A 24,119-nucleotide genomic window follows, 5' to 3' on the forward strand; every position below is an offset into this window, starting at 1 on the left:
CAGATGAAGACAACGGATGTCCCACGCCAGGTGCAAGGTGTTACCACGCTATTCTCTGGAAATCTCTTGGGTTAGCCAGTCACAGATTGTAAATGTCTCAAATTCCATTTTCAAATTACTCTTAGGATTTTGTTGGCTGGCAATTCCCTAGGGAATTCAGAAGCCTCAGAAGACTGGGATTATACATTAGCAGTGATGTTTTCTCTGAACCCTCCTTAATGGAGTCTGGGAAGCTCTCCCATACAAAAAGGCAATTGGCAAAATATGTTTTCTCATATTGTCTGTGTTTTGTATATGTTTCCTTTACTGGTACTTGATCCAGGAGGGACACTGAAATGTGCTCAAATACAAAAATTATATATATATATATATATATACACACATATATATATATATATACACATATATATATATACACATATATATATACATATACATAAAATTTATATAACATATATTATATGAATAGTATATATTGTGTAAAAACTATATATTGTAGTATATAGTATATATGTGATATATATATATATATATATATATATATATATATATATAGTATATATAAGTACAAATACCTAGAGATGCCTTATTAGGATAATAATCATCTCCTGGTAAGTAAGTGTGTCCTGATTCAGCAAAGACAGCATCATGAATGTAGATTAGTTAAGAATCTGAGTTAACTCCCTCTGGTTGCCAAGGTACCTCTCAGTTACTTGCATTTCTAAATACCAAACTACCAGGGGTACCTACTTTTTATTCCCTTAAGAAACTATCTTAAGAAACGGCTGATAAATTTATGTTTTTCTGAATGACACGAAAACATCCAGCAATACCAAAAGACTTTTACAGAAGTATTTCAAGGGAGTTCAGTAAGATTTGTAATATGCAATGCAATCCATGCAGAGTATAATTTGACCATTCGGCAGAGAACAAAGAAATCCAAAATAATGTCTGGGGCTTTGAAAATAGAAATGAATGTAATGATTAATGCTTTGTGAAACTTGGGGCACATTTTCCTCAAGAAGAATTATACATCTAGCCTCTATTATTATGATTTCAATTTCTTATAATACTTTACATGGTAACAGCAGCTCTCTTACTCCAAACTCAGCCCTTTGGCTATATTCTGACAGTCTATTTGTGTTTTGATTTCATGAATAACGAATGACTGAAAGTAAGGAAGTATATGGCTTTCCTCACTCATGCGAAAAGTTTTAAAGTAAAATGCATTTTAACATAAATGCTACTCACTGTTTTTAAAAATCCAGGGGAATTAAAGTTAGGCATGATGGGAAATCCCTTTTCTGTTTTTTTTTTTGTTTTGTTTTGTTTTTTTGTTTTGTTTCGAGGAAGCTTGGCATAATAAAAAGAAAAATAAATGGAATCAGCAATCTCAGAATCTATTTTCCAGTGGGCGTTGGAAAAACCACCTTCAAAATGATCAGGTCTTTCTGGCCCTTCCTGGATGCCTTCATGCAGGTGGGTGTGAGGAGAGGTGTGTGCGGAGGATGGTGTCACAGTCTCCACTGAGAGTGTGCTGGCGTGCTCAGGGTACCCAGGAGACCACAGGGCGGAAGAATCCGGGTTAGGATGCAGTGTTCTGATGACTTGCCCACCACCCGAGGGCCCATTCTTCACTGTGAAAATCATCAGTCCTTCAAGATGGAAACCGTCTTTCAAGTTGTAATTGGAGACAGAAAATTATTTTTATTATATGAACTCATCCCTCAGTGCCAAAGCCTCGCTGATGATTTTATTCCACTTCTAAATAAATGAACTTTAAGATTCACTTTTATTGCAAATTATACTTTCAAAAAAGTGACAGATGCGGGAACAGGGAACGACGTGGGGGGAAAAGGGTCTGTCAGACTGCTGCCTTTTAATTAGATACAATATGTGGGATGTGAAACATGCCAGTAATGTTAAATACATGCCCATTTAGCATGGTTGAGAAAAGCCACAATTATATGTGATATCTTATTCTTAACTTCAGCAAACCCCCAACTGAGCTCCTATACACGGAGCAAGTTACAGACACATGTCACTTTCCTTGTCTCTAAAGACACTAACCACCTTCTGCATGGCTCCGGGTCACTAGGCCATAAACACCATAAAAAGAGGTTGCTGCAGACTTTGGAGCTGCCCGAGTGCTCAGAAAACAGCTGCTGGTTTAATTTGTCAGGAACCATGGTCCTCGAACTGGTAGACCTTCAGCATTCTCTGCAGTTGGCTAGGAAACCTTAAGACATTTCAGCCTTCGATGCCAAAGTGAACCACTTTTTACTGCCATCTGACCACCTCTTGAGCCAAAAGCTTGGTGCCCTCTGAATCCTGGATGAGCCAGGCTCTTCTGATGCCACAGACTGGACATTTGGGGCTCACACACTCTCCATCACCAGTCCCAGAGTAACTCTGCTTTGATTCACATGCACTTAACCCATGCCCCCAAGAGACTTTCTACATGAAGGTATGAATCGCTCATACTTAGGCTTAGCCACAAAGTCTTCTATGTTTCTACAGAACTACGTTCAGAACTATGTTCAGAAATTTAAATTAAGTATCCATCCACACATCAATTGCATATTTAGGAAAAGTTTATACCACACCCTCCTTGGACAGGTGTAGTTTTCCAGTAACATAATAAGTGATTTAAGAAGTTCTACGGTAAATAAACTGGTTGGGTTCTTATTAAGCTAACATGGCCCATGATCCCTTAGCAACCCTCTCTTTATGGAGTAGACATTTATCTTACAAAAAATGAATTTTACATTTGGGGAAGCACAAAGGTAAAATTTCTCCGAACATTATTTAGAATTAAATAAAAGCTAAAAATTCATTCTATGGTAATATTCTCAGGAAACAACATTTTTTTTTACACATTATATGTAAAATTCACTTGAAGTACAAAATAAGCATCATTGTTTTTTCTGCTTGATGCAGTTTTATGAAGTGACACTTCTGTATTTTATATACAAATATAAAAGTTGTGAATAATTATGCTGAAGAAAGAGTTCTGTCTCAAAAGATAAATTCCACTAAGTTTCTAGGATTGCTGTTTTTGTGAAGTCTCTTCATCCTCAGGCTACACCGATTTGACACCAGAGATATTTATGCTTGGTGACAATGGAAGAGTTTAGGAAAGCTCAGCCGTTTAGGGATTATCTTTTGTTGGACAGTACAAATGTCCCTCCAAATCACCATGCATTTGGGTCCAAATTTTAGCTTAAAGTCTGCAAATCATTTTGTTCTGCTAACAGTTTTCTGTGTCTCTGTCCCCTCCTTTGGGCTGTTCATGGACCCTGTAGCCCTTCTTTTGGTTTGTGGCCAACTCAGTGTCCTTCCCTGGTTGCCAACATAACCAGTGGGTTTACTTCGGTTGGTCCAACTCCTTCCTCTGGTCTCCTCCTGCTCCTGTGCTCTGCTTCCCTCCCCTGTTGGAGTGTGCATTAGGCCAGGACACTGCATGCCCAATGCCACCCCATCTCAGCAAGCCCAGGTCTTTAGCCAGGTCTATGAATCATCAGGAGTCTTACCTTTCCCCTATGACTATACTTAATTTTTTTTTAAACTTTTTATTTGTTTTGATTAGTTACACATGACAGTACAATGACCTTGACATATCGTACATTTAAAATATTTATTTATTTTGGTGCTGGAGATCCAACTCAGGGCCACAGGCACACAGTGTTGAGTTACCTTCCAGGTGACTTCCAGTCACCTTCCACCGAGTCACCTTCCAGGACCTGGCCTACACTTAGAACAATCTTCCTCTTGCCTCCAGCCCTTGAAGGCCTCTACCAGGCCCTGGAGGAATCCAGGCGTCTCCTTTCTTCCTGTCAATAGGGCCTTTGCCTTGGGAAACCGGTCATTGTAATTGTTGCTTTGGTAGTAAATCTCTTTAAAAGTCCCTGGTGGATTTGTCCACTCAGAAGAGCCCTTCTCCACCACAAGGAGCCATCCTCTTAGTAAACAAGGATAGTGCTCCACCTCCCCGTCTCTGTGGGAGGGCAGGAGCCTAATTTTGAAGGCACTTTCCTCCAAAATCACCTCCTTGAACATATGGTCAAGTTCACTTTTTCTTGAGGTAGAAACAGTTGGTCCTGCTTTGACAGCACTGACCACCACCGTATTCAACATTTTACTTGTTGTTGAGCTTAGATTTCATCTTTTTTTCACTGGATTACCAGCTTTTTGCCGGTAGCATTTTGCCAGCATGGAGCTTTCTCTGACACTGTATCCCTCGTGACTTGGATCAAGCTTTACATGGTTGACATTTAATAAATATGTTTTTTGAATTGATGAGTAAAAGAAGATAGACGGAAAGGTGAACATATTCTGTTCTCTGGTATTCATCAAGGAAAGCCCCTGGGAAGGTACTGATAAGGGGAGAGGGGAGAGAACAGACCACATACCTAGTCTTACTGGGAATGAGCAGTGCTAACAGGCATTGTCTGAAGTCCAGTGGGTGAGGTGCATCTTGTATGCAAGTGTTAATACGGTGTTGATTTTTACTTTGTCCATGAATGAGAAACGGGGCCATACTTCCCTGATCCATGTTTCAGAATTCACTTAATTCTACCCAGGAAAACACTGAATTATCAACTGTCTTTTAGTAATTTTATCTTCATAAAAATGACACTTAAGAATTACCTGTAATAATATTTTTAATATTTATGAATTAATTTATGAAACAAGAAATAAACTGGTTTCAGAATGACCAAGACTATGAATATCTTGTAAGAGTGTTCTGTTATCTTACATTACTACTGGGCCTGACCCAAAGAAAATGTCGCTGGTGCCACTTACGTCGGAAAAGATCAGTTAGTCGATTTACCTCTCCTCTCGGACAATGAAGATACTTGTTTAAGCAAACACTTCAGAAGACTCGAATACTTTCTCTCTTCTGGATCTGAACTTACGGCTGTGAACATGAGCATCTGACCTCAGGCCTTCAGAACAAGACAAATATTCACCATCAACCCCTGACTTGAGGAGTTGACTGCCGTGCTGGCTAGGTAAAGACGGGTTGTCACTGTGTGCATGAGTCACCACAAAATTCATCTTTAAAAGCAAAGTCTCAACCAAGGCAGTTCAAGGTGAGTCAGCCTCCCAGATACACGAGTGGAGAGGCTGATCACACCACCGATTTCATTTCCCTGACAAATTACAGATAAAGCTCACTCTCTGCCCATAAGACATATTCCTGTTATAATTTTAACTCATGAAGAGGTAATAAAACAGCTCTGACTTGTGACCTTAGAATGAATTCTGATTTGGTCTCAACACTAACCCAGAGAGTACAGCACCTGAGGTCCTCTGCTGCACTACTGTGCAGGATTTTAAATGTCATCGAGCATTGACCTATGCGATAAGGACACAAAAGATGCCGGAAGAAACTGAGAAATCTGGCTTTCAGATCTTCTCTAGAATTGACTAGTCCATTATTCTAGACCCTGCTTCAACCTTCAAAATATTTTAATTACTTTCATACCTGTACTTTATAAAATAAAAATTTATAGTTAATCTTTATTAGGGTGGGATGTGTGGGGGCTTATATAGCATTATTCTTCAACAATGTTTGGAAAAAGCATATAAAGATGAAAAAGACATTATTCAATTGGATTAGTTGTAAGTCTTATAGCATCAAGTAAAAGAACATCCAAAACAATGTTTTTTGTTTTTTTTTTTTTTTTTATAGGCAAATTCCAAAGAAACTGGCTTGCAATGTATGTGATAAAGCAAACCAAAAGCCAGGATTCATGATAACACGAATGGCCAACAGAAATGATATTGTAAAGAAAAAATACACTTAGGAACCAGTTAATTAAAAAATCTGACCCCCAAAATGAACCAGAAGATGGTGCTTTCATGAAATTTATCCCTGGATAAGCTTTCCTTCAGTAACTGTAGGTGATGAAGTGGGATGGCCAAACGATTTTTTTTTTTATGAAGAATGACAACTTTGTTAATATGACAAAGTAATAACAAAGCCATTCTTTTTTCATTTTCTCTTAACATAAAAGAAGTAATGGATTACCACTGGTTTTAGATTACCAAGAGATGAAACTTGAAATATAATCCTGTTGCTAGCAGGTTTTATAAACGTGGCTACAGAATCTTGCTATAGTAAAAATATGTTAGACACATCTATTTAAACTGATAGGAGATAAAAACTAAAAAAAATTACGATCATTTATTAAATTTGAGGGTGATTTGTGAAGAGGTGGGTGGTGACGATGAGGATGGTGCTGGTGAAATATCCTTGACTGCTATTCCAAGGACAGGTTTGGAGAAGAGGAAAGAATTTCAGGGGCCAGTGAAAGCTAAATAAGTTAACATCTGAATGTTTTCAGATTTATTAAGCATTACAACTTCCCAAGTAATGAAATAAAATTGCTCCTTATTCCACATGAAGAACACAGTTCATTAAGGATCTGCTAGGTGCCAGGGCTTCAGACCTACCATACCTAGTTGTCAACTGAACTATAAATTATTCCTTTTCACAGAAAAAAAACCCACGAGGCCAAAATGTAGGAAGCTTGGCAGTGGGGAGGAGAGCTCCTGCACCCCTGTTCCCTGCATTTGCATCTGACTTTAGCACCGACTAGATACGGGGGTCACGACCTTACTATGCTTATGTTTCATTACTTCTAAAATGGGAATAATAGCCTTCAGAGTGTTGTGGGCATTATTATGAGATTTAAGTGTGTCCGCATGTGGAGCACAAGTGGGGATACAAAACAACACTGAACAAATGCAGTAGAGGAACCCTCAGTAGAGGGATTTGGCACTTTGTCTGGGGCTATGGAGTACGTATTAGGCTGAACTGGATCCATCTGTTTCCATTGCCCTACATTACCTATTTTCTTAAAAGAAACAATCATTTTCTTTAAAATTTGATTATAGATATTATGAACCAGTATCATTTAGACAACAGAGCTTTCCAACTAATTATTCAGACAAAAGTTGAATTTTATCTTCCTACTTATGTTTTAGGAAGACTTTTCCATCTTTTTTTCCAACATGCTTAAAAACAACCCTGAGCATAAAGCATGGAGTATCCACAATAATTACCAGAGTGGGAGTAGTAAAATGCTCACTCCAACTTTAATGGGTGTATTTCTTTCACACAATCAGCGCGTGGTAGTGGTAGACACAAGCATGGTGTCTCCCAGTCAGGCACACTCCCATGAATCCTTATCTTCTGGAATTCCTAATGGGAACTGGTCTGGAGATGAGTAAGTTTTTAAAAGATTCCCATCCATATCCTTGGACCATAGTAACACTTTGTTGGGCCTCCAACATTCCGATCCCTGAACCTCAATTTTCTTTGTCATTATGCAACTTCCATCGAATGCCACAAGTTCTCATCTAAAGAGACCATGGTGACCTGCGTTAAATGGAATTTTATGTTGGCATCTGTCTCATTATTTATAAATAAATTCAGTACCATTTAGTGAGCCATAGCTACATTCTTAGTAGGAGTACATCTAAAAATAGATGAAAAATAGCTCAAAGCAAATGGCAACGGGGTACTTAAAACACAAAACACCATTGCTGTCTTCACCGGCACTTCTAGTGGATCCGCCAAAGAAAATGTTTTTGGCTGCAGACATTTTTTGGTTTATTCTGCTCAAGAAATAATAGTTATCAAAACAAACAGATCCTTCAGATGTCAATGTGATGTGCTTCCTTAATACAAATCTTCAATTCACAGGAGACAAAGGTTATCAGACTGTGAACTTATAATTTCCTAGTCTCTGTTTTTGCTCTTTATGGGGTTACAGAAAGTCATAAAAATAAGGTAATGAGTTTATAAGTTAGTAAGAATGTGCATGTCTGGAAAACAGAAAAAAAAAAAAAACAGAAAGATTTCTTTTGAAAATTAAGTGGACATCCTGCCTGGTCTTTCTTAGCATGGTTATCAGGCACAGTGGGTGTTAACAGGTTTCTGGCTCTGGAATCCAGGAAAACTGAAAATCCAAATGTGAAAGTAACACTAAATCTGTCACTGTACCCAGACTATTTGAATCTAACAAAATTGTATCATTTTTGAATAAAATTAAATGCTTCCATAAAGCAAGTATGAGAATTATATTAGAATAAACTTTTAATTATATTATTTTTAAGCACTTTAAGATCATTTTCTCTCAGTCGACAGATTGGAAGAAAATTTTGGTTCATTACTCTTCTGAAATATAACTAATGTCCAGAATATAGAAAGAATGCAAAAAACTAAATACCAATAAAAATCAAATTATCTATTCAATAAATGGGCAAACAAACTAAATAGACACTTCTCAAAAGAGGTACAAATGGCCAATAATTTTTATTGAAAATGGTTCAAATCTTTAATCATCTGGCAAAGACAAATAAAAACTAAACTGAGATTCTATCTAATGCCAGTTGGAATAGAACAAATAGCAATAAATACTAGTGAGGAGGTAGGGAATCTAAATTAGTATAGCCACTACGGAAATCATATGAGGTTTCCTCAAAAAACTGAAAGTGGAACTACCATATACAGAATAGTGGTGATGTGTATGTTTGTACATTTATATTACATGATTTGATCAAATTCATTCTCTAATACCTCCTCTGGACCTCTCTTCAGAGAGCTATACCATTCTTCAGCATTCATTCAAAAGAAGTAAGAGCATACTTTAGTGATGCATATGTACCTATGTTTATTGCAGCACAATTCACAACAGCTAAATTATGGATTCAGTCTAGGTGTCCAATTGTGAAATCACCACAAAATCTGCTACTACACTAGAACTATTTGAAACTAACATTCTTTTGTGTCTGTCAACAAATAAATGGATAAAGAAAATGTGTTATATACACATAATGCAGTTTTATTCAGCCATAAAGAAGAATTAAATCATGTCATTTGGAGGATAATTGGTAGAAATAGAAAACATCATGTTAAGTGCAATAAGCCAGACTCAGATAGTCAAAAGTCTTATGTTTCCTTTCTTATGTGGAAGCTAGAGAGGAAAAAAGTAAGAAAAACAAGGGATCTCATGAAGGTGGAGGACTGCCAGAGTCCTTCTTCTACGAGGGTAGAAGAAGGGGATCAGAGGGAGGGAAGAGGAGAGGTCCAGAGGAGGTATTAGAGAATGAATTTGATCAAATCATGTAATATAAATGTACAAACATACACATCACCGCTATGCTGTATAATTAATATAAACCAATTAAAAATTAAATCAAAAAATGGAAAAAAAAATGACAGCCATTGAATTAACCTAGTATTTGGTCCCTGGCTCTTACCAGCTGCTTTCTTCTATTTAAATTTAAATTTTGAGTTGATGAATATTGGGAATATTTATGGGGTACAATGTGATGTTTTGATGTATTTACATTGTGGAAATATTATATCGAGCTAATGAAATATTTATCACCACACATACTTAGCACTTTTTTTGTAGTAAGATCATTTCAAATCCATTTTAAAGCAATTTATATATATATATATATATATATATATATATATATATATATATATATAAAATACATTATTGTCTTTCTAAGAAAAAGATCATTTATCACTTTAAAACATGCTATAATAAGCAACAACTATTTTGGGGTACTGGATATTATCAAAGCATTGGCTTCTATGATTGAAGAATCAACTATTTTGGGTAAGGAAGATGTCTAAATAAACTTTACATCTCTCCCTGAAGCTATTTTCAAGAGAACCCTTGTACATTGTAATGGGAATATAAATTCCTATATCTATTATGAGGAACAGGATGGAGGCTCCTCAAATGAGCTAAAAAAGAGAACTACTATATGATTCAGCAATCCCACTCAGGTGGGTATCCATGGGAAATGATGTCAGTATGTTGGAGAGAGAGACTTAAGCATGGACTGGTAATCTCAGGGGAGACCCTCCTAGTTTCCCATTTACTGCACTGAGCATCTCAGTTCCAACACTACTTTAACCACCAAGAACATCAATCCATTGCTTATCCTGACATATTTTCAAACTCAAACACCCCCTTCTCATCCACATTACCTCTCTATGCAGCCTGGATTCAAGAATCAACCATTACAATCTCTCTCATGATAGAATGGGCTTCTTGGACCCTTCTTCCCCTTGCTTCCACAATGTGCTTGACATACAATACAGCAAAAATAAATAATACCTTCCTACACATTCTGTAGAGCTTAAAAGGGAAAAGAGAAGGAAATACTAGTGCACAGTATTAGTAGTGAAAAGAAAATTGGTAAGCAAACAAAACCAAATGAAAATAACAAGATGAAAGGTGATAATAGCATCGACAGGGCCCTTGCTGAGTCTCAGTCACTGTGCTGAGTGGCCAACAATTTCAGGGCTTTTGGCAGTTAACCTTTTAAACATATCAAAGACGAGCTTTGTGGAAATAAAGTAACTTTCTCCCAAACATCACGGAGAGTAGGAGACCAGGATTTGAACCATGCAATTGATGCCCACTTCACCAAGCAGAGGAAACTGAAAACCAGGAAGAGCTGGTAGTGTTCCAGAAAACCCAAATTAGTAGAATGCATTCAAATATGTGTAGAGGACCTGAGTGACATCTGTAAACAAAGTGCCCTTCAAAATGTACTGAGCTAAGATGATTTCAGAGCAACGTAAAAGCAATATTTCATTTGTTATTTCAACTGTGCTAGAGCTCAAAAAACAGGAACAGTTTGCAATTCTTTTATGTATCCTGATGCCAAACCTGGACTAGGAGAGCACAAAAAGTCAACAGATGCACCACACCTGGGAGTAGGATTATGCAATTCCTATGTGTTACAGAAATTTTTATTAAAAATAATCTTTCAATTCACTCTTGACTTTTAAAGATGATAATATTAACTACAACCTATCAATTGCTTAATATGGGCCAGCTTTGTTATTTTCACATTAAACATTCCTTACAACATTTCATGAGATGAAACTGCTATTGGTACGGTTTTCAGAGAAAGAATCAGAAGCACAGAGATAATTTGAACACAGTCTGCTGGACTACAGTCTAGACCCTAACCTCGACCTCAAATAGTCAATACCAGGAAATGTGTTATTGTAATATATCCTATTAATTGTTTAAAGGGAAAGAACCATGTAATTATTCTGATGGATACCAACTTGAATAAGCATGTATTTTTAAGAATATAGTTTAGCTATCTAAAATACAGCATGGTATAACCTTGTAATGATGCAAAATTAATAATTAGAGTCATGTTTATCAAAGAAAAAATTAACAAGTGCAATCTTGAGGAAAAAAGGCAACTTGCCAATGAATGGAGTATGATACAGTTATACAAATTTCATAAACTGCAAAACAATTAGCTATCACTTTTAGTAATACTTGTAAATGTGGAAGTTGTATAAACTACAAATATCTACAAAACAAAACACTCAAAGTGTTGTATTACAGTTTTAGTAACTGATGTCATTGTAACAAAAGCAAGAATCATGTATTTATACTGTGCTGTATTTATTTCATAAGATGATCAGTAGGTTCATAAGTATTTGTAATATTTATTATCTATGCATGATACTTAGTAATTCCTAAAATAACAAAATAAATACATACTAGTTGATTTCTAGAATACAAAAATATAAAATAAATATAACTGGCATCCCCATTAGAAAACAGAATCATTGAGATGAATTTTCAGGACTTCATGTTTTATGACAAATTTGTACATTTGTGTGCACACATGGGTTTGAGTATATGTGCATGCATTCATGTATATTTGAAGACATCTCTAATAAAATGCAAAAAAAGGGGGCTGGACTTGTGGCTCTGTAGTTAAGTGCCCCTGGGTTCAATCCCTGACAACCCTTCAAAAAATATATGGGGTATCTTTATGGTATATGTACTGCAAACTCTGGTTTTCACTGGATGTAATGTGTATCTTTTCACACTAACAAATACAAATTTACATCATCAGTTTAAGTCGCTGCAAAAATACTTTTTTGACATCATTGACAAACTGTTGAAAAAGTAGGTCATCAACTTTTCTATTCTATTAAAAAGCACTTGGATGATCATCCTCACACAGGAATTTGTCTGTTTTCTGACTTTAACACTCTGTGCTTCTTTACTTGTGATTTTGGTCCTCTTTGCTGGTAAATCCACATTTTAGAAGTTGCACGTGGGGATGCGCAGGGGCATGTGGTGCTGAAAATGAGTGACAAGATTCTGGTTCGTTCCACATGGGTCTTCACCTTGGTTGTCCAGATCCAGGAAGGTACTGTGAAGACACAACAGCCCAACAAGGGGAGGGACGTTTTCCAGGGGCAGAGGCCCAAGGCCCTCTGTGGAGCCTGAAGTCCTGCTGTTGAGGTGCACATCTGTCCCGCGGTCATCTCAGAGGGGTCTCAGAGCCCGGCTTGCCCCTCTTAAAAACATTCTCCATGTTTCAGCTTCCCTTCGGTGGCACCTCTACCCCCCGCCGGCTCAAAGCTGAATTATGCATTTTACCCACTTGTTATATTTTACTTGGAACTTTGAATTTTGTGCTTTGTAAATTGTTCACGTAACACCGGCTGTAATTTTAGAGAAAGGTCTATGATTTTGATAATCAGAAAAAAGTCATTTTTATTTTTTCAAAAAAGGAATTGATTTGTCCCATTTATGTTCAAAACAAAGTTCAAACTCTTGAAGATTTCTTAGCTGCTTCCACACTTTGGTCTTTTTTGTTTTTGTTTTTGTTTCAAAATGATTCCATTAAAACAAAGAGGAATTTCAGAGTTTCTTATTTGCCATTATTCATGGAATGAATGCCTTTTTCTATCCACCTACTTAATGAAACCCAAAATTGTATACCAATGACAGGTTGTTAAGAAATTATTAAATTTTTCATGTTCTTGTGTGTGTGTGTGTGTGTGTGTGTGTCTGTGTGTGTGTGTATGTGTATACACATACACATATATTTTCAGGACTGAGAATTGAACCCAGGGCTGCTCTACCACTAAGCCATATCCCCCAATTTTTATTTTTTTATTTTGAGGGAAGGTCTCATGAAGTTGCTCAAGCTGACCTTGAACTTGAGATCCTTCTGCCTTCTCCTTCCAAGTCACTGATTATAAGCATGCACTACCATGACCAGTTTTAACTTTTTTATTAATTAAATTTTTAAAGTGACACATAAAACAAGTACATAATAATAGGTGCCAGATACATATTTGTATATATATATGAATATTTTAATTATTTTATATATATAAATGTTTGAAATAAAAAAGTTTGAAAAGACATATATATATATATATATATATATATACACACACACACATTTCCAACACTGCAAATATATATATGTACATGTGTGTGTGTGTGTGTGTGTGTGTGAACTTGAAAAATAAAATAATTTCTTAACAACCTGTCATTTGTATAGAACTTTTGGTTTCAGTAGGTAGGTAGATAGAAAAAGGCATTCATTCCATGAATAATGGCAAATAAGAAATTCTGAAATTCCTCTTTGTTTTTAAAGGAATTATTTTGAAAAAGAAAGACCAAGGTGTGAAAGCAGCTAAGAAGTCTTCAAGAGTTTGAACTTTGTTTTTAGCCAAGGGCAAACGTTTTCAATATCCTTTCTTCTGGCTTTTCGAGATTGTTGTTATCTGTAGTCACCCAAGTGTGCAATGGTGACACCAGACTTCTTGCTCCTGACTGTAACTCAGCAACCATTGATCAATGTTTTAAAACTTGATTTGGAAGAGCTCTATATTGTTTTCCTAGGACAGGCAGCACAAATTATCACAAACTGGATAGTTTAAGGCAACAAAGATCTAGCTGCTCACAGTTCTGTAGATGAGTCCTAAGTCATTGTCAGTGTCAGTGTCTCCTGGAGGCTGAAAGGGGTCTGCTGCTGGCTCCCTCCCAGCTCCTGGTGGCCTTGGCAACGCTCGGGTTCCCTGGTTGCAGCTCCATCTTTCCATTCTCTGCCTCCCTCTCCACAAACCTTTTTCCAGGTCTCCTCTGTATATGTCTGTATCCCAAAGTCTCCCTCTTTTCTCATAAATACAACAGTAGAGTTGACATTGGTGCAGTCCCATCTCATCTTTACTTGATTAGATGTGCACGGGGCCCCATTTCAGAATAAGGTCACCTGTATGACAGGCGCTGGGGTTAGGACTTGAATATGCAATTTTGGGGAGTAAACTAATCAATTCACTGCAAATTCTTTTTATGCTACTGTTCTGTTTTGTGCTAGCAGAGCACTATGCATTTTAAGTTATCTTCTGATCTGTTTGTAGTGAATCTTGTTTTTACCAATAGATGGAAATGTACAGGAGAAGTTGACAAAAAAATTTTTAAAAAGTTCAGTCTTAAAGCCTTTTGCACTACTAAATATTATCTGCACTGTTTTCTAAAAAGTTCAAAAAAAGTGTTACATATTCTTATTAGTTCATTAAGATGGATGGAACTTTAATAAACATACTCAATATTTTCTAAGTCCTTATCAGCTTTTAAATGAAAGACATTTTTTTTCTGCAAAAACATATTAAAACCACTTTTCTGCTTCAAAGATTTCAAAAAGTCTGGCACCCAATTATAGAAGGCTTGATTTCTCAGGAAAAAACCACAATTCTGTATACAATAGTAGCACATGGTATTGTATGGAATGGCACATCAAAGGTATTATACTTCATGTAAATCATAAAAATAAAGCATAAGTGCATTTTCTTAATGTATAAAATAAGAACTGAGAAAAACAATGCTTCCCTATTGGCCATTTTCAAACTAACAGTGTGTGCTTATCGTCCATAAAACTTAAAAAACAGTTCCTAGACTCTTGCACAATAGTAGTCCTAAAATCACTTTCTGAGTTTGGCTGCCTATGGCAAAAACTTGGCTTGCCTAGTGACAGGTCACAAGGGTCAGGGAAGGCTTCCCTGTGGGAAGGGCAGCTTGGTGGCTGTGCTGGGACCACAGAGTCAGGAGGTGACAGCTTCCTTTAGTATCCAGAGTACAGAAGCAGGCACACCAACTAGACAGGCTGAAACCCGAAAAGCAAACCACTGGGGTTTGGGGCAGAAAGGAGATTTTCAGGATATGTACTAGACTTTACTCTCAAGCTGCTAATTTCTAAAGCACTTTAGTCTTTAGTTGGAGAGTAAACCAGGATGCACCGATAGTTTAGGTACTACACTTGTTCGAAATTGTTCACTAGCCTCTGTATTTTCTTCTCACAGCAAATTAGTTCTCTCTTCTTTTTAATATCCTAACCCCCTCTCAGGGATGGTGTATCAGCCATACTTGTTCTTAGGTGGAATCAACTCACCTCAGTAGTGATTTTGGTGCTGGGCAGGGGCTCCTGTCCGCTGAACCTACCCATTTTACAGACATCCTAGACACTCAGGAAAAACCTTGTAGCACACTTTGCTCAAATCAGCTCTGTCTCTGATTTATTTCTCATCAAAACCAGAGAGAACCATGCCCAAATTTTACCAAAATAATTTAAATTTTGCATGAGAAGGAGCAACAGAAAGTTTGTGTTTTTCTCTAATGCGAGTCTGTGAAGAGCATTGTCACAGATTCAAAGTCTCGGCCCTTGTTGCTGCTGCATGCATGACACTTTCTCTGCAGAGTTAGATTCAGAATCCCAACACATTTTGGATCACATAAGCTCACTACATTCTGTTTTTAATAAATTCTTCCACATCTCTTAGCTGAGTAGCTAAGAAGCAGATGGTCATAAACCAGCATTTCTATTCCATGATGGCTGAGTCAGCTAGAAATAGAAGTTGCTCCAACTTTGTCCAAGTTGTCTTTTGTACTGAACAGTCAGTAAGCCAAAATGTCCCCCATTACCCCCAGAGTAATGGACTGCTCATAAAAGCACTGGACTGATGTCACTGGAAACGGAAGTCTCATGTTTACCCCAAACCCTGCGACTCTGGGCAGGAGCACTGAGGATTTTTCTAATGTCACATTCTAATCTGGCCTTTTACGTGCAATAAAATCAACTTCCTCCTTTGTCCTAGATATCTACAAGCCTTTATTTTGTGTTATACTTTTGTGTTATACATTCTAAATTTGCAAAAGCTTGACATATTTGACTATGCAACTGGTTTGACATAATGAAACTCTATTGTTCTGTTGCCTAACTTTTTGTTAAGCCAGTTCTATTATCAAAAACATAAAAAACATGAAATACAGAAGCTTTACAGAAGGGACCCTTGCCCTATTCTGCTTTTATGCAGACAGTCTTTCTAAAATTAAGCATTCTACACAGTTCAAGAGGGAAGATCTTAAGAGTTCTTGACACACAAAGAAAAAGAAGAAGAAAAAAGAAAATGATAACTATGTGAGGTGACATGGGTCAGGGGGATGATGATTTTATAATGTAATATACCCCAAAGCATCATACTGTGGAACTTAAATACAGGTAAATTTCACTTGTCAACAGTCCCTTAATAAAGCTTAGAAATGCTCATCAACAGGAAGGTAGAGTTGCATGCCTATCAACTTTATTCTGAATCTGTGGATCTGGGGCAGCATCTTTTCTAGATGATGTAAAGCATGAGAAGCAGAAAACTAAAGAGAATCTTCTGAAAAAGTGTTTCTAAGAAAAAAAGGAATAATAAGTTAAGATAATAACACATCTTACTGAATATTGTAAATCATCTTAGGGAAAAGGTGTCATTTTAGAAACCAACGTTCTTCACGGAGCGTGGAAACTGGCAGAGCAGAGGGTCTGGGGCAGAGTGGGTGAGGCCCAGAGTCAGGGAGCAGTGGGGGCTGGAACTAAGTCTCCATGCAAGATGAGGAAGCAGGAAGCAGGAGACAGTGGTGCCCCAAATGGAAGGACTTGGAAATTGGCAGGATGAAGAGTGGGGCTGAGGCTTGGAAGGCAGGGACGGCAGCCCCCACCCCCAAGGCTTCCATGTTGGGAGAGGAGCAGGACACACACAGGCAGAGCCTCCACGCTCATAAAACATGCACAGGCCACTCAGGCACACACTGAGGATTAGTTTTCTTGTTGTTTGGTATTACTAGTTTCTTTTTACCACGTCTGAATTATACCAAAGATGCTCTCACGTAACATTCTAATCCTTTTTTTTTTCTTTACAACTTGAAAATACATCATGGATAACCTCATAATAATACAGATCTGATTTGTTTAAAGTTGATTGATAGAATGCAGATTCACATGTACTTATAATAAATAGAGCATACTAATACAGAGATTGAGATAGCCTGGGTACACTTTCCCGGTCTTCCTCCTGGCACTCTGTCCATGGTAGTATTTTGTAACATTGTAGTATCCTGTATTTCCATTGAGCATTGACCAGTCTTATTCAGATTTCCCCAGTTCTACGTGTGTGTGTGTGTGTGTGTGTGTAAATTCTATATAATCTATCACTTGGCGGGTTTGTGTGTGTACTGCCACAATCAAAGTACTGCATTACTCAGATTGCAGGTCACATTACCATTTTACCATGATACACCTCTCCCGTCCCCATGCCTCCAACCCCACTCTTAACCTGTCTCAATTACCAATATGTTCTCCATTTCTAAAATTGTCATTTCACAGATATTAAACAAAAGGAGTCACATGATACTAGACTATTGAGATCAGCTTTTTATTTTCACCTAGTAGTATAATACCCTCAAGATTTATCCAAATTGCTGAATGTTCTAATAGTTATTCCCCCTGTGGAGTATTCTATGGCATGATGTACGCTGTCTGTAGAAGGACTTGTGGGTTCTTTCCAGCTTTAGGCTCTTTGAATAAATCTGCTGTGAACATTCACACACAGGTTGTATATGTATGTGTGCATTTTCATTTTTTTCCTAGGATAAATGCCCAAGAGTGCAATTACTGGCTTGAATGGTCATTGCATGCTTAATTTTATGAGTCTGCCAAACATTTTGTTTTTTTCAGAGTGACTGCAATGTTTTGAATTCCCACAGCAGTTTCTCTGTGCCTCAAGAATTCCATGGTTCAGCTGTGTTTTTTCCTTCTTACATTTGCCTATGGTATAGGTGCACTACTATGAACTTCCTGGAGGTTTAGTTTGTATTTATTGGTACTAACTTAAGTTTTAAAATTGGACACATTTATGCCCCTGTTCACACATGAATGATTTCATATGAATACAATAAATTACATGCCTGGTCTTTTTTTGTTGTTTATTTTATTTTGTTTCTTTCCCTCTTTTATTTGCATTTTTCCCCAAAAATCTTTTTCATACAGCTCATCATCATGTTCTCTCACCCTGGTAAAATTGCTAAAGTGCTCTCTCTCTCTCTCTCTCTCTCTCTCTCTCTGTTTTCTTTACAATATGTGATTATCTCACATATACTTTCTGATAGTTGCTGTTATGGTTTGGAGATGAGGTGTTCCCCAAAAGCTCATGTGTGAGACATTGCAATAATTTTCAGGAGTGAAATGATTAGGTTGTGAGATGTGTAAACTAATCAGTGGATTAATCCACTGATATGGATTACTGGGTGGCTACTGTAGGCAGGTAGGTTGTGGCTGGAGGAAGCAGGGTAATAGGGGGTACATTTTGTCCTTGCTGGGTGGAGCTCACTCTTTTTACTTCCTGCTTGCCATGTCCTGAGCTGATTCTTCCACCTCACCCTTCTGCCACAGTGTTCTGCCTCATGTTGGGCCCAGAGCTGTGGAATCCTCAGACCATGAACTGACCCTCTGAAACCATGGGCCAAAATGAAGTTTTCTACCTCTAAATTGTTCTTGTCAAGTCTTTTGGTCATGATGACAAAAATGCTAACTAAAACAGTTGCTTTGCATGTAAAACTATTTCTAATGATCACATATTTCTTGATAAGGATATACCATTGCTTACTCAACTATTCACTCTATAGGTACTTATTTCCATTTTTCCATTATACATTGTGTACTTAAACAAACGTGTGCTGGCACGTTTGTTTGTGTGGGATATGGTCCCAAGGTGTGTGTGTGTGTGTGTGTGTGTGTGTGTGTGTATACACTAAATATATATATATGTGTATATATATGTGTGTGTATATATATATATATACTAAAATACATATACATACACTAAAATATATATAAATATATAAATACTAAATATATGAGATTAAATATATAAATATATACACTAAATATATATACTAATATATAATATATATAACATATAATATATAATATAATAAGTATGATATATTAGATATAATATACATATTATATATATATATTTGCCATTTTCCCTGAAAAAATAATTAATACAATTCATGCTCCATCTAGCCATATGAGAGCACATTCTTCTCTGCATCTGGAAATAAGTGTGAGGACTCTGTTCCCTACTGTCCTGAAGCAGCTGGTTTGATGGCATAATGGAATGGACTTTTGGAAGATGCAGTTCCAGGGCCTGCTAGATGGCAATACAGAGAGGCCTGGGACAAGGTTCTCCAGAAGTGTCTATCCTCTACGTCAGCATCCACTATATGGTATGGTCTCTCCCATTGCAAGAATTCATGGGTCCAGGAACCAAGGGGTGGAGACAGGGATGGCACCACTCCCTCCCACCCCTAGTGACTCACTAGGAAAGCTTTTGCTTCCTGTTCCTGTAACCTTATGCTCTGCTGGCCTAGACATCTTAGATCCAGAGAGAAGAAGGCTTCTTCTGGGGGGTACAACAAAGATTTCACTGAACTGGAAGTGAAGACTCCCCCTCGCCACTTTGTGCTCCTCGTACCTCTGAGTCAACAGGCTCAGAAGGGAGTTATGGCACTGGCAGGGGTGACTGATGCAGATTACAGGCAGGTTACAAAGTCATCTTTGTCCCAAGGGGTTCAAGAACTCTTTTGTGATGATGCTAATTGTAGTTTCTTCATCAGTGGCATTCCAGATGAGCCATTGGCTCACTTGCAATTGATGAGGTGAAGATTCAGTTACTATTGATTGTAATATTCAATTTTCTTTAGTAAACTTAAATCCTTTAAAATGCATTGCACTTTCATTATACTTAATCTAGTTCATTGATATATATTTTATGTCAGTTCCACATTAATTTTTTTTAAAAAAATTCTTATTTTGATATAGCATCAGTTGTAAAGCATTACTGCTTAGATAATATGGATGTTGTATGCCCATTTTCTCTGTTATTAAGTCTTACATTTATTATGTTATTGACACCTTACTTTCGCTATGTGCATTTGCTGACATTGATGAAATGATGTTGATATATCCTTATTAGTTAGTGGTCCTAATTGATAATTTATTAAGGTCTCCTCACTCCTCACTGAGTGTCCTCGGTTTTGTCCCAGCGCGCTTTTTTCTGTTTCTGGGTCTCATTTAGGATGCCACTTACGTTTTCTCCTCATGACTCCTTTTGCTCCTCTTGGATGTGACAGTTTCTCAGACTTTCAGATTTTGTCAACCTTCAAGGTTTTGAAGAGTACTGGTCGGGCACCTTGTAGAATGCCCCTCAGTTTGGATTTGTGTGATGTTTTCCTCACGGTTACACTGAGTTGTGGGGTGCTGGGAGGAAGGTGATGAGGTAAAGTGCTGTGCTGATGGGGACCTTGACCATGGCTGAGGTGGTCTCTGACAGCTGCCCTATGGTCTAGCTCTTCTCTCCCACCCACCCCTTTCGATGCTCTTTCCTTTAGAAGGAAGCCACCTGGGCAGCTCACAGTCACAGAGTGGGGAGTCGTGCATCCCTCCTGAGGGCAGGGCCTCCGCATGAATTATTTGGAATTTTCCTATGGGACATTTGTCTATCTGCTCCCATTATTTACTTTTTCAGTTAATTACTTATATTAGCATGGACTCATGCCCCGATTCCTGTTATTAGAAACCAAGACCTGGATGCTATGTATAATCAAAAATTTTATTTTAAAATTCTTGATCTTTATAGCCTTTTTATAAATTGTTCAAATGCACTTGCTAACTTGACCCAGGGAGGAGTGGGTTTCGTCTGCGCTGAGCTGTATGTAAAGATACAATGCTCAGACCGCAGCACCAGGACTGGAGGGGCTGGTGCCACCTGCTGCAATGCCACTCTCTGGAGACCCAGGTGCTCTGTGATGTGGAGTTCAATGACATTCTTCCAGTCACCATTGAGAATTCCAAACACTACATGTTGAAGTTGAGGCCGAGTCCTGCTGACCTTGAGTTATGTGCACAGGAGCTTCTTATTTACCAACATCAATATCTTATGGAAGTGAATGTTTCTAGTCTGGGTTCTTGGGATGATGAAAATAATATGTCTTCACTGAAATTACTTTAAGTGTCAGACTGGAAGTAAGAGCCTGTTTTTATTTGATGCACTGGTAGATACCTTGTGGCCCATAAAGGGGAGGAAATTCAGGTGATACCTGGAAAAATGCCATGGAGCAGCAGGGGTATGTATTCAGGAGGAGATGGTGTGTGTGTGTGTGTGTGTGTGTGTGTGTGTGTGTGTGTACATTCTCCCCAACTTTATAGAAAATAAAAAATTGAAAGAGGGCAGTTTCCACGTTAATCTCAAACTTGTTTTTTTAAAAAAAGTGATAGGAATTTAAATAAAGAATGGATTACAGCTGTTTAAATCAGAAAAGCCATCTGTGTAAATGTAAAATTGCATTAAATAATGTTTCTACTGTAATCTCAGTAAAAAATCACAATATAAAAGGCAATCTATTGAATGTTTAAGTAACTAAATAAACACAAATTAGGCCAGTGTCTCTCTAAAGAATATCTAAATAAGATTGTTACTTAAAAAACATAATTAAATATCATTCTTTCCAAAAATAACAGACTCCAGTTGCACTTATACATGCAGAACATTGCTCACTACAATTTCAAAAAAAGTCAAACAATCGTGAGAAATAACAATTAAATTAATGAAAATCATTTTTATCGTGTTTTTGAAAACTAATTTTCTGTCTGTTATTAATTTAATAAGAGACATTAACATTATATAGTTAAGAGCTCAGAGAAAATTGAAGTGACTAGAGTGTTTTAAGACAGTGAACAAGAAGGTAAAAATATTTTGGGATAACAATATATCAATAAGGCTGAGACAGGTACTGTTACAAGACGGGGATTTATAGTACCAATCTCAGACATCTCTGTACCTCCAAAAAGTCTGTTTTGAAGGATGAGATATGGTCAGATGGCAAATGAAGAAGGACTGATGAATAAAGGCATCCAAGGAAAGAAGGGCACTTTGACGCATTCCAGGTCAGCCTGGAAGACTAAGGTCAGCTCAGATGAGGGGTGTGAGCAGACTCAGTCACGCACAGTGACATCAGCAGCTTTAGAATAATATGACTTAGCAGTAAATAGACCGACCTATCAACTTTCTATAAACCAGAAACTTCATTTTTCCTTTAAAAAATTAAGAATCTTCTCCTAAAGGCTACATAACCATTTTAAATTCACATATTTCGAGCCCTTCATATTTTTGGGAACATGCATTATAAAGCAAACACGTTGTTTCTTTGAGCAAAATCTTTGAAAAGCATTGTCAACTCATTCATGACATGAAGAATATTGCAAGTTCAAATTAAAAAGTTTTGCATCTCACCACTGTCAGAGTGCTTTATAAACCGGCATGTCGAAATTCAATCTGAAATGTGCTTATTTGTGGTACCAAGAACCGGTGAAAGCAGCACACTGCCCAAATTCTGTTCTGCAATGTTTGGGGAGTTAGGCTGAGTTTGCCAGGCTTTTGTACAGTGACATTATTATTGCCCTACAAAATACCTGCAGCTACTTTTTGCAAAAACCTGGATACTAATCACATGCTCACTCACTCAACATCGCCCTAAATAATTTCATTATTTACTTAATTCTCAAAGCTTGAATGGAAACTGTGCCAGAGTTCTCAGACCACCTGGGAGAAGGCACAGAGAGATAACAATAAGTACCCAAAACATCTGGAGAAATCAGTATGTTGAACTTGCGACTAACATCCTCCACTGCCCTCTCATTACAATGAGCCATCCAATCCAGACACCGCATCTTCATCTGCCTGGGTCATTGTCTCAGAAGCCGCTCAATGTCCTCAAGCTGTAGATGGACCTGTAATGGCTTACCTGACTCACAGGCAAATGTCTTTGACGTTTCGTCATGAAAGATAATGGCCACTGCATGCTTCTTTGTCTCTCGAGGCAGCCTGGTTATATTTTTGATGTTGTGTAGTTCAGTTACCTTGAAAGAAAAAAAAAACAAAACATTTTTAACTTAGTGTTCTGAATACATTCTATACTGGAGAGCTAAACACAAGGATCAGGTATCACTGCCTCACACCACTTCCCAGGGGATTATTGTGCTAATTTTTAATTAACTATAGTCAAAAACAATAAGGAAGAAACACCATGTCTTCCATTGGGCACTCAGTTTTGGTCACAGTTCATATTGTTTGCTGCATTTTGAAACAGTCTAAAGACTATGTAGAATTGCCTCATGGACTCAATGTTTTCAGTAAAGTGGCACGCCCAGGAGACCACAGCATCTGTGGTACACAAGCATTCTCATTAAGATCTGTTAAATGTTGACTACATTCAGTATCTCCTCTGTCTCCTGAGTCCCACAATGACAGCACTCTGACACCTGTCCATCAGTGAGGTGGCTCCAAAATTTTGAGTAACTAACCTTCAACAATGGATCTGCTTATCAGGAAAACACAGTGTTTGTGGACCCCATGAATCACTTCCCTCACCACGGTCCATCTGGGATTTATGAACCTAGGTTAATGATGTTTTATTCATTTAGAAATGAATAAAGAATGCATTCATCTAGTTTACTTCTTGACTTTTTATTGGTACATGTTCTGCTACAAGTTAAGATTCTTTTATTTTTCCTCACAAGCAATACAAATGGCCAAATGCTTCTTCAACTTCTCTGCAACACAACGTTGCAATAATTATGTTTGGGTTAATTTTTTTCTAAATTATATTGCAACATGCTGAATTTTTAAAATTTTAACTTAAAAGGTTTCCTGTTCCTGGATCAGTATTGTTAGCAGAAAGTAAGCAGAATTAACTAACATAATAATACCCATTAATATTTTTTATGACATTTCATGGTGTCATATCTATGATCCTGTGGGAACCTATAATAAATTATCTTTTGACTATGCTTTAATTTCTTCTCTAAAAATATGGAATTTTCAACATTGCTTTTGAGTGTTATTTTGCTGATTAATA

At 37.3% G+C, this 24,119-nt stretch overlaps 1 protein-coding gene across 1 annotated transcript in view; it reads right to left on the bottom strand.

Moving 5' to 3' along the window:
- Dok6 (docking protein 6) overlaps positions 1-24,119 on the bottom strand; it is a 366,478-nt gene that overhangs the window by 185,979 nt on the left and 156,380 nt on the right. Inside the window, exon 3 of the mRNA XM_026388691.2 lies at positions 23,007-23,121. Within this exon, the coding sequence (XP_026244476.1) occupies positions 23,007-23,121 (115 nt within the window). The remainder of the gene's footprint in view (positions 1-23,006; positions 23,122-24,119) is intronic.

This window comes from Urocitellus parryii, chromosome 13, assembly GCF_045843805.1.
Source record: "Urocitellus parryii isolate mUroPar1 chromosome 13, mUroPar1.hap1, whole genome shotgun sequence".
Classification (NCBI taxonomy): domain Eukaryota; kingdom Metazoa; phylum Chordata; class Mammalia; order Rodentia; family Sciuridae; genus Urocitellus; species Urocitellus parryii.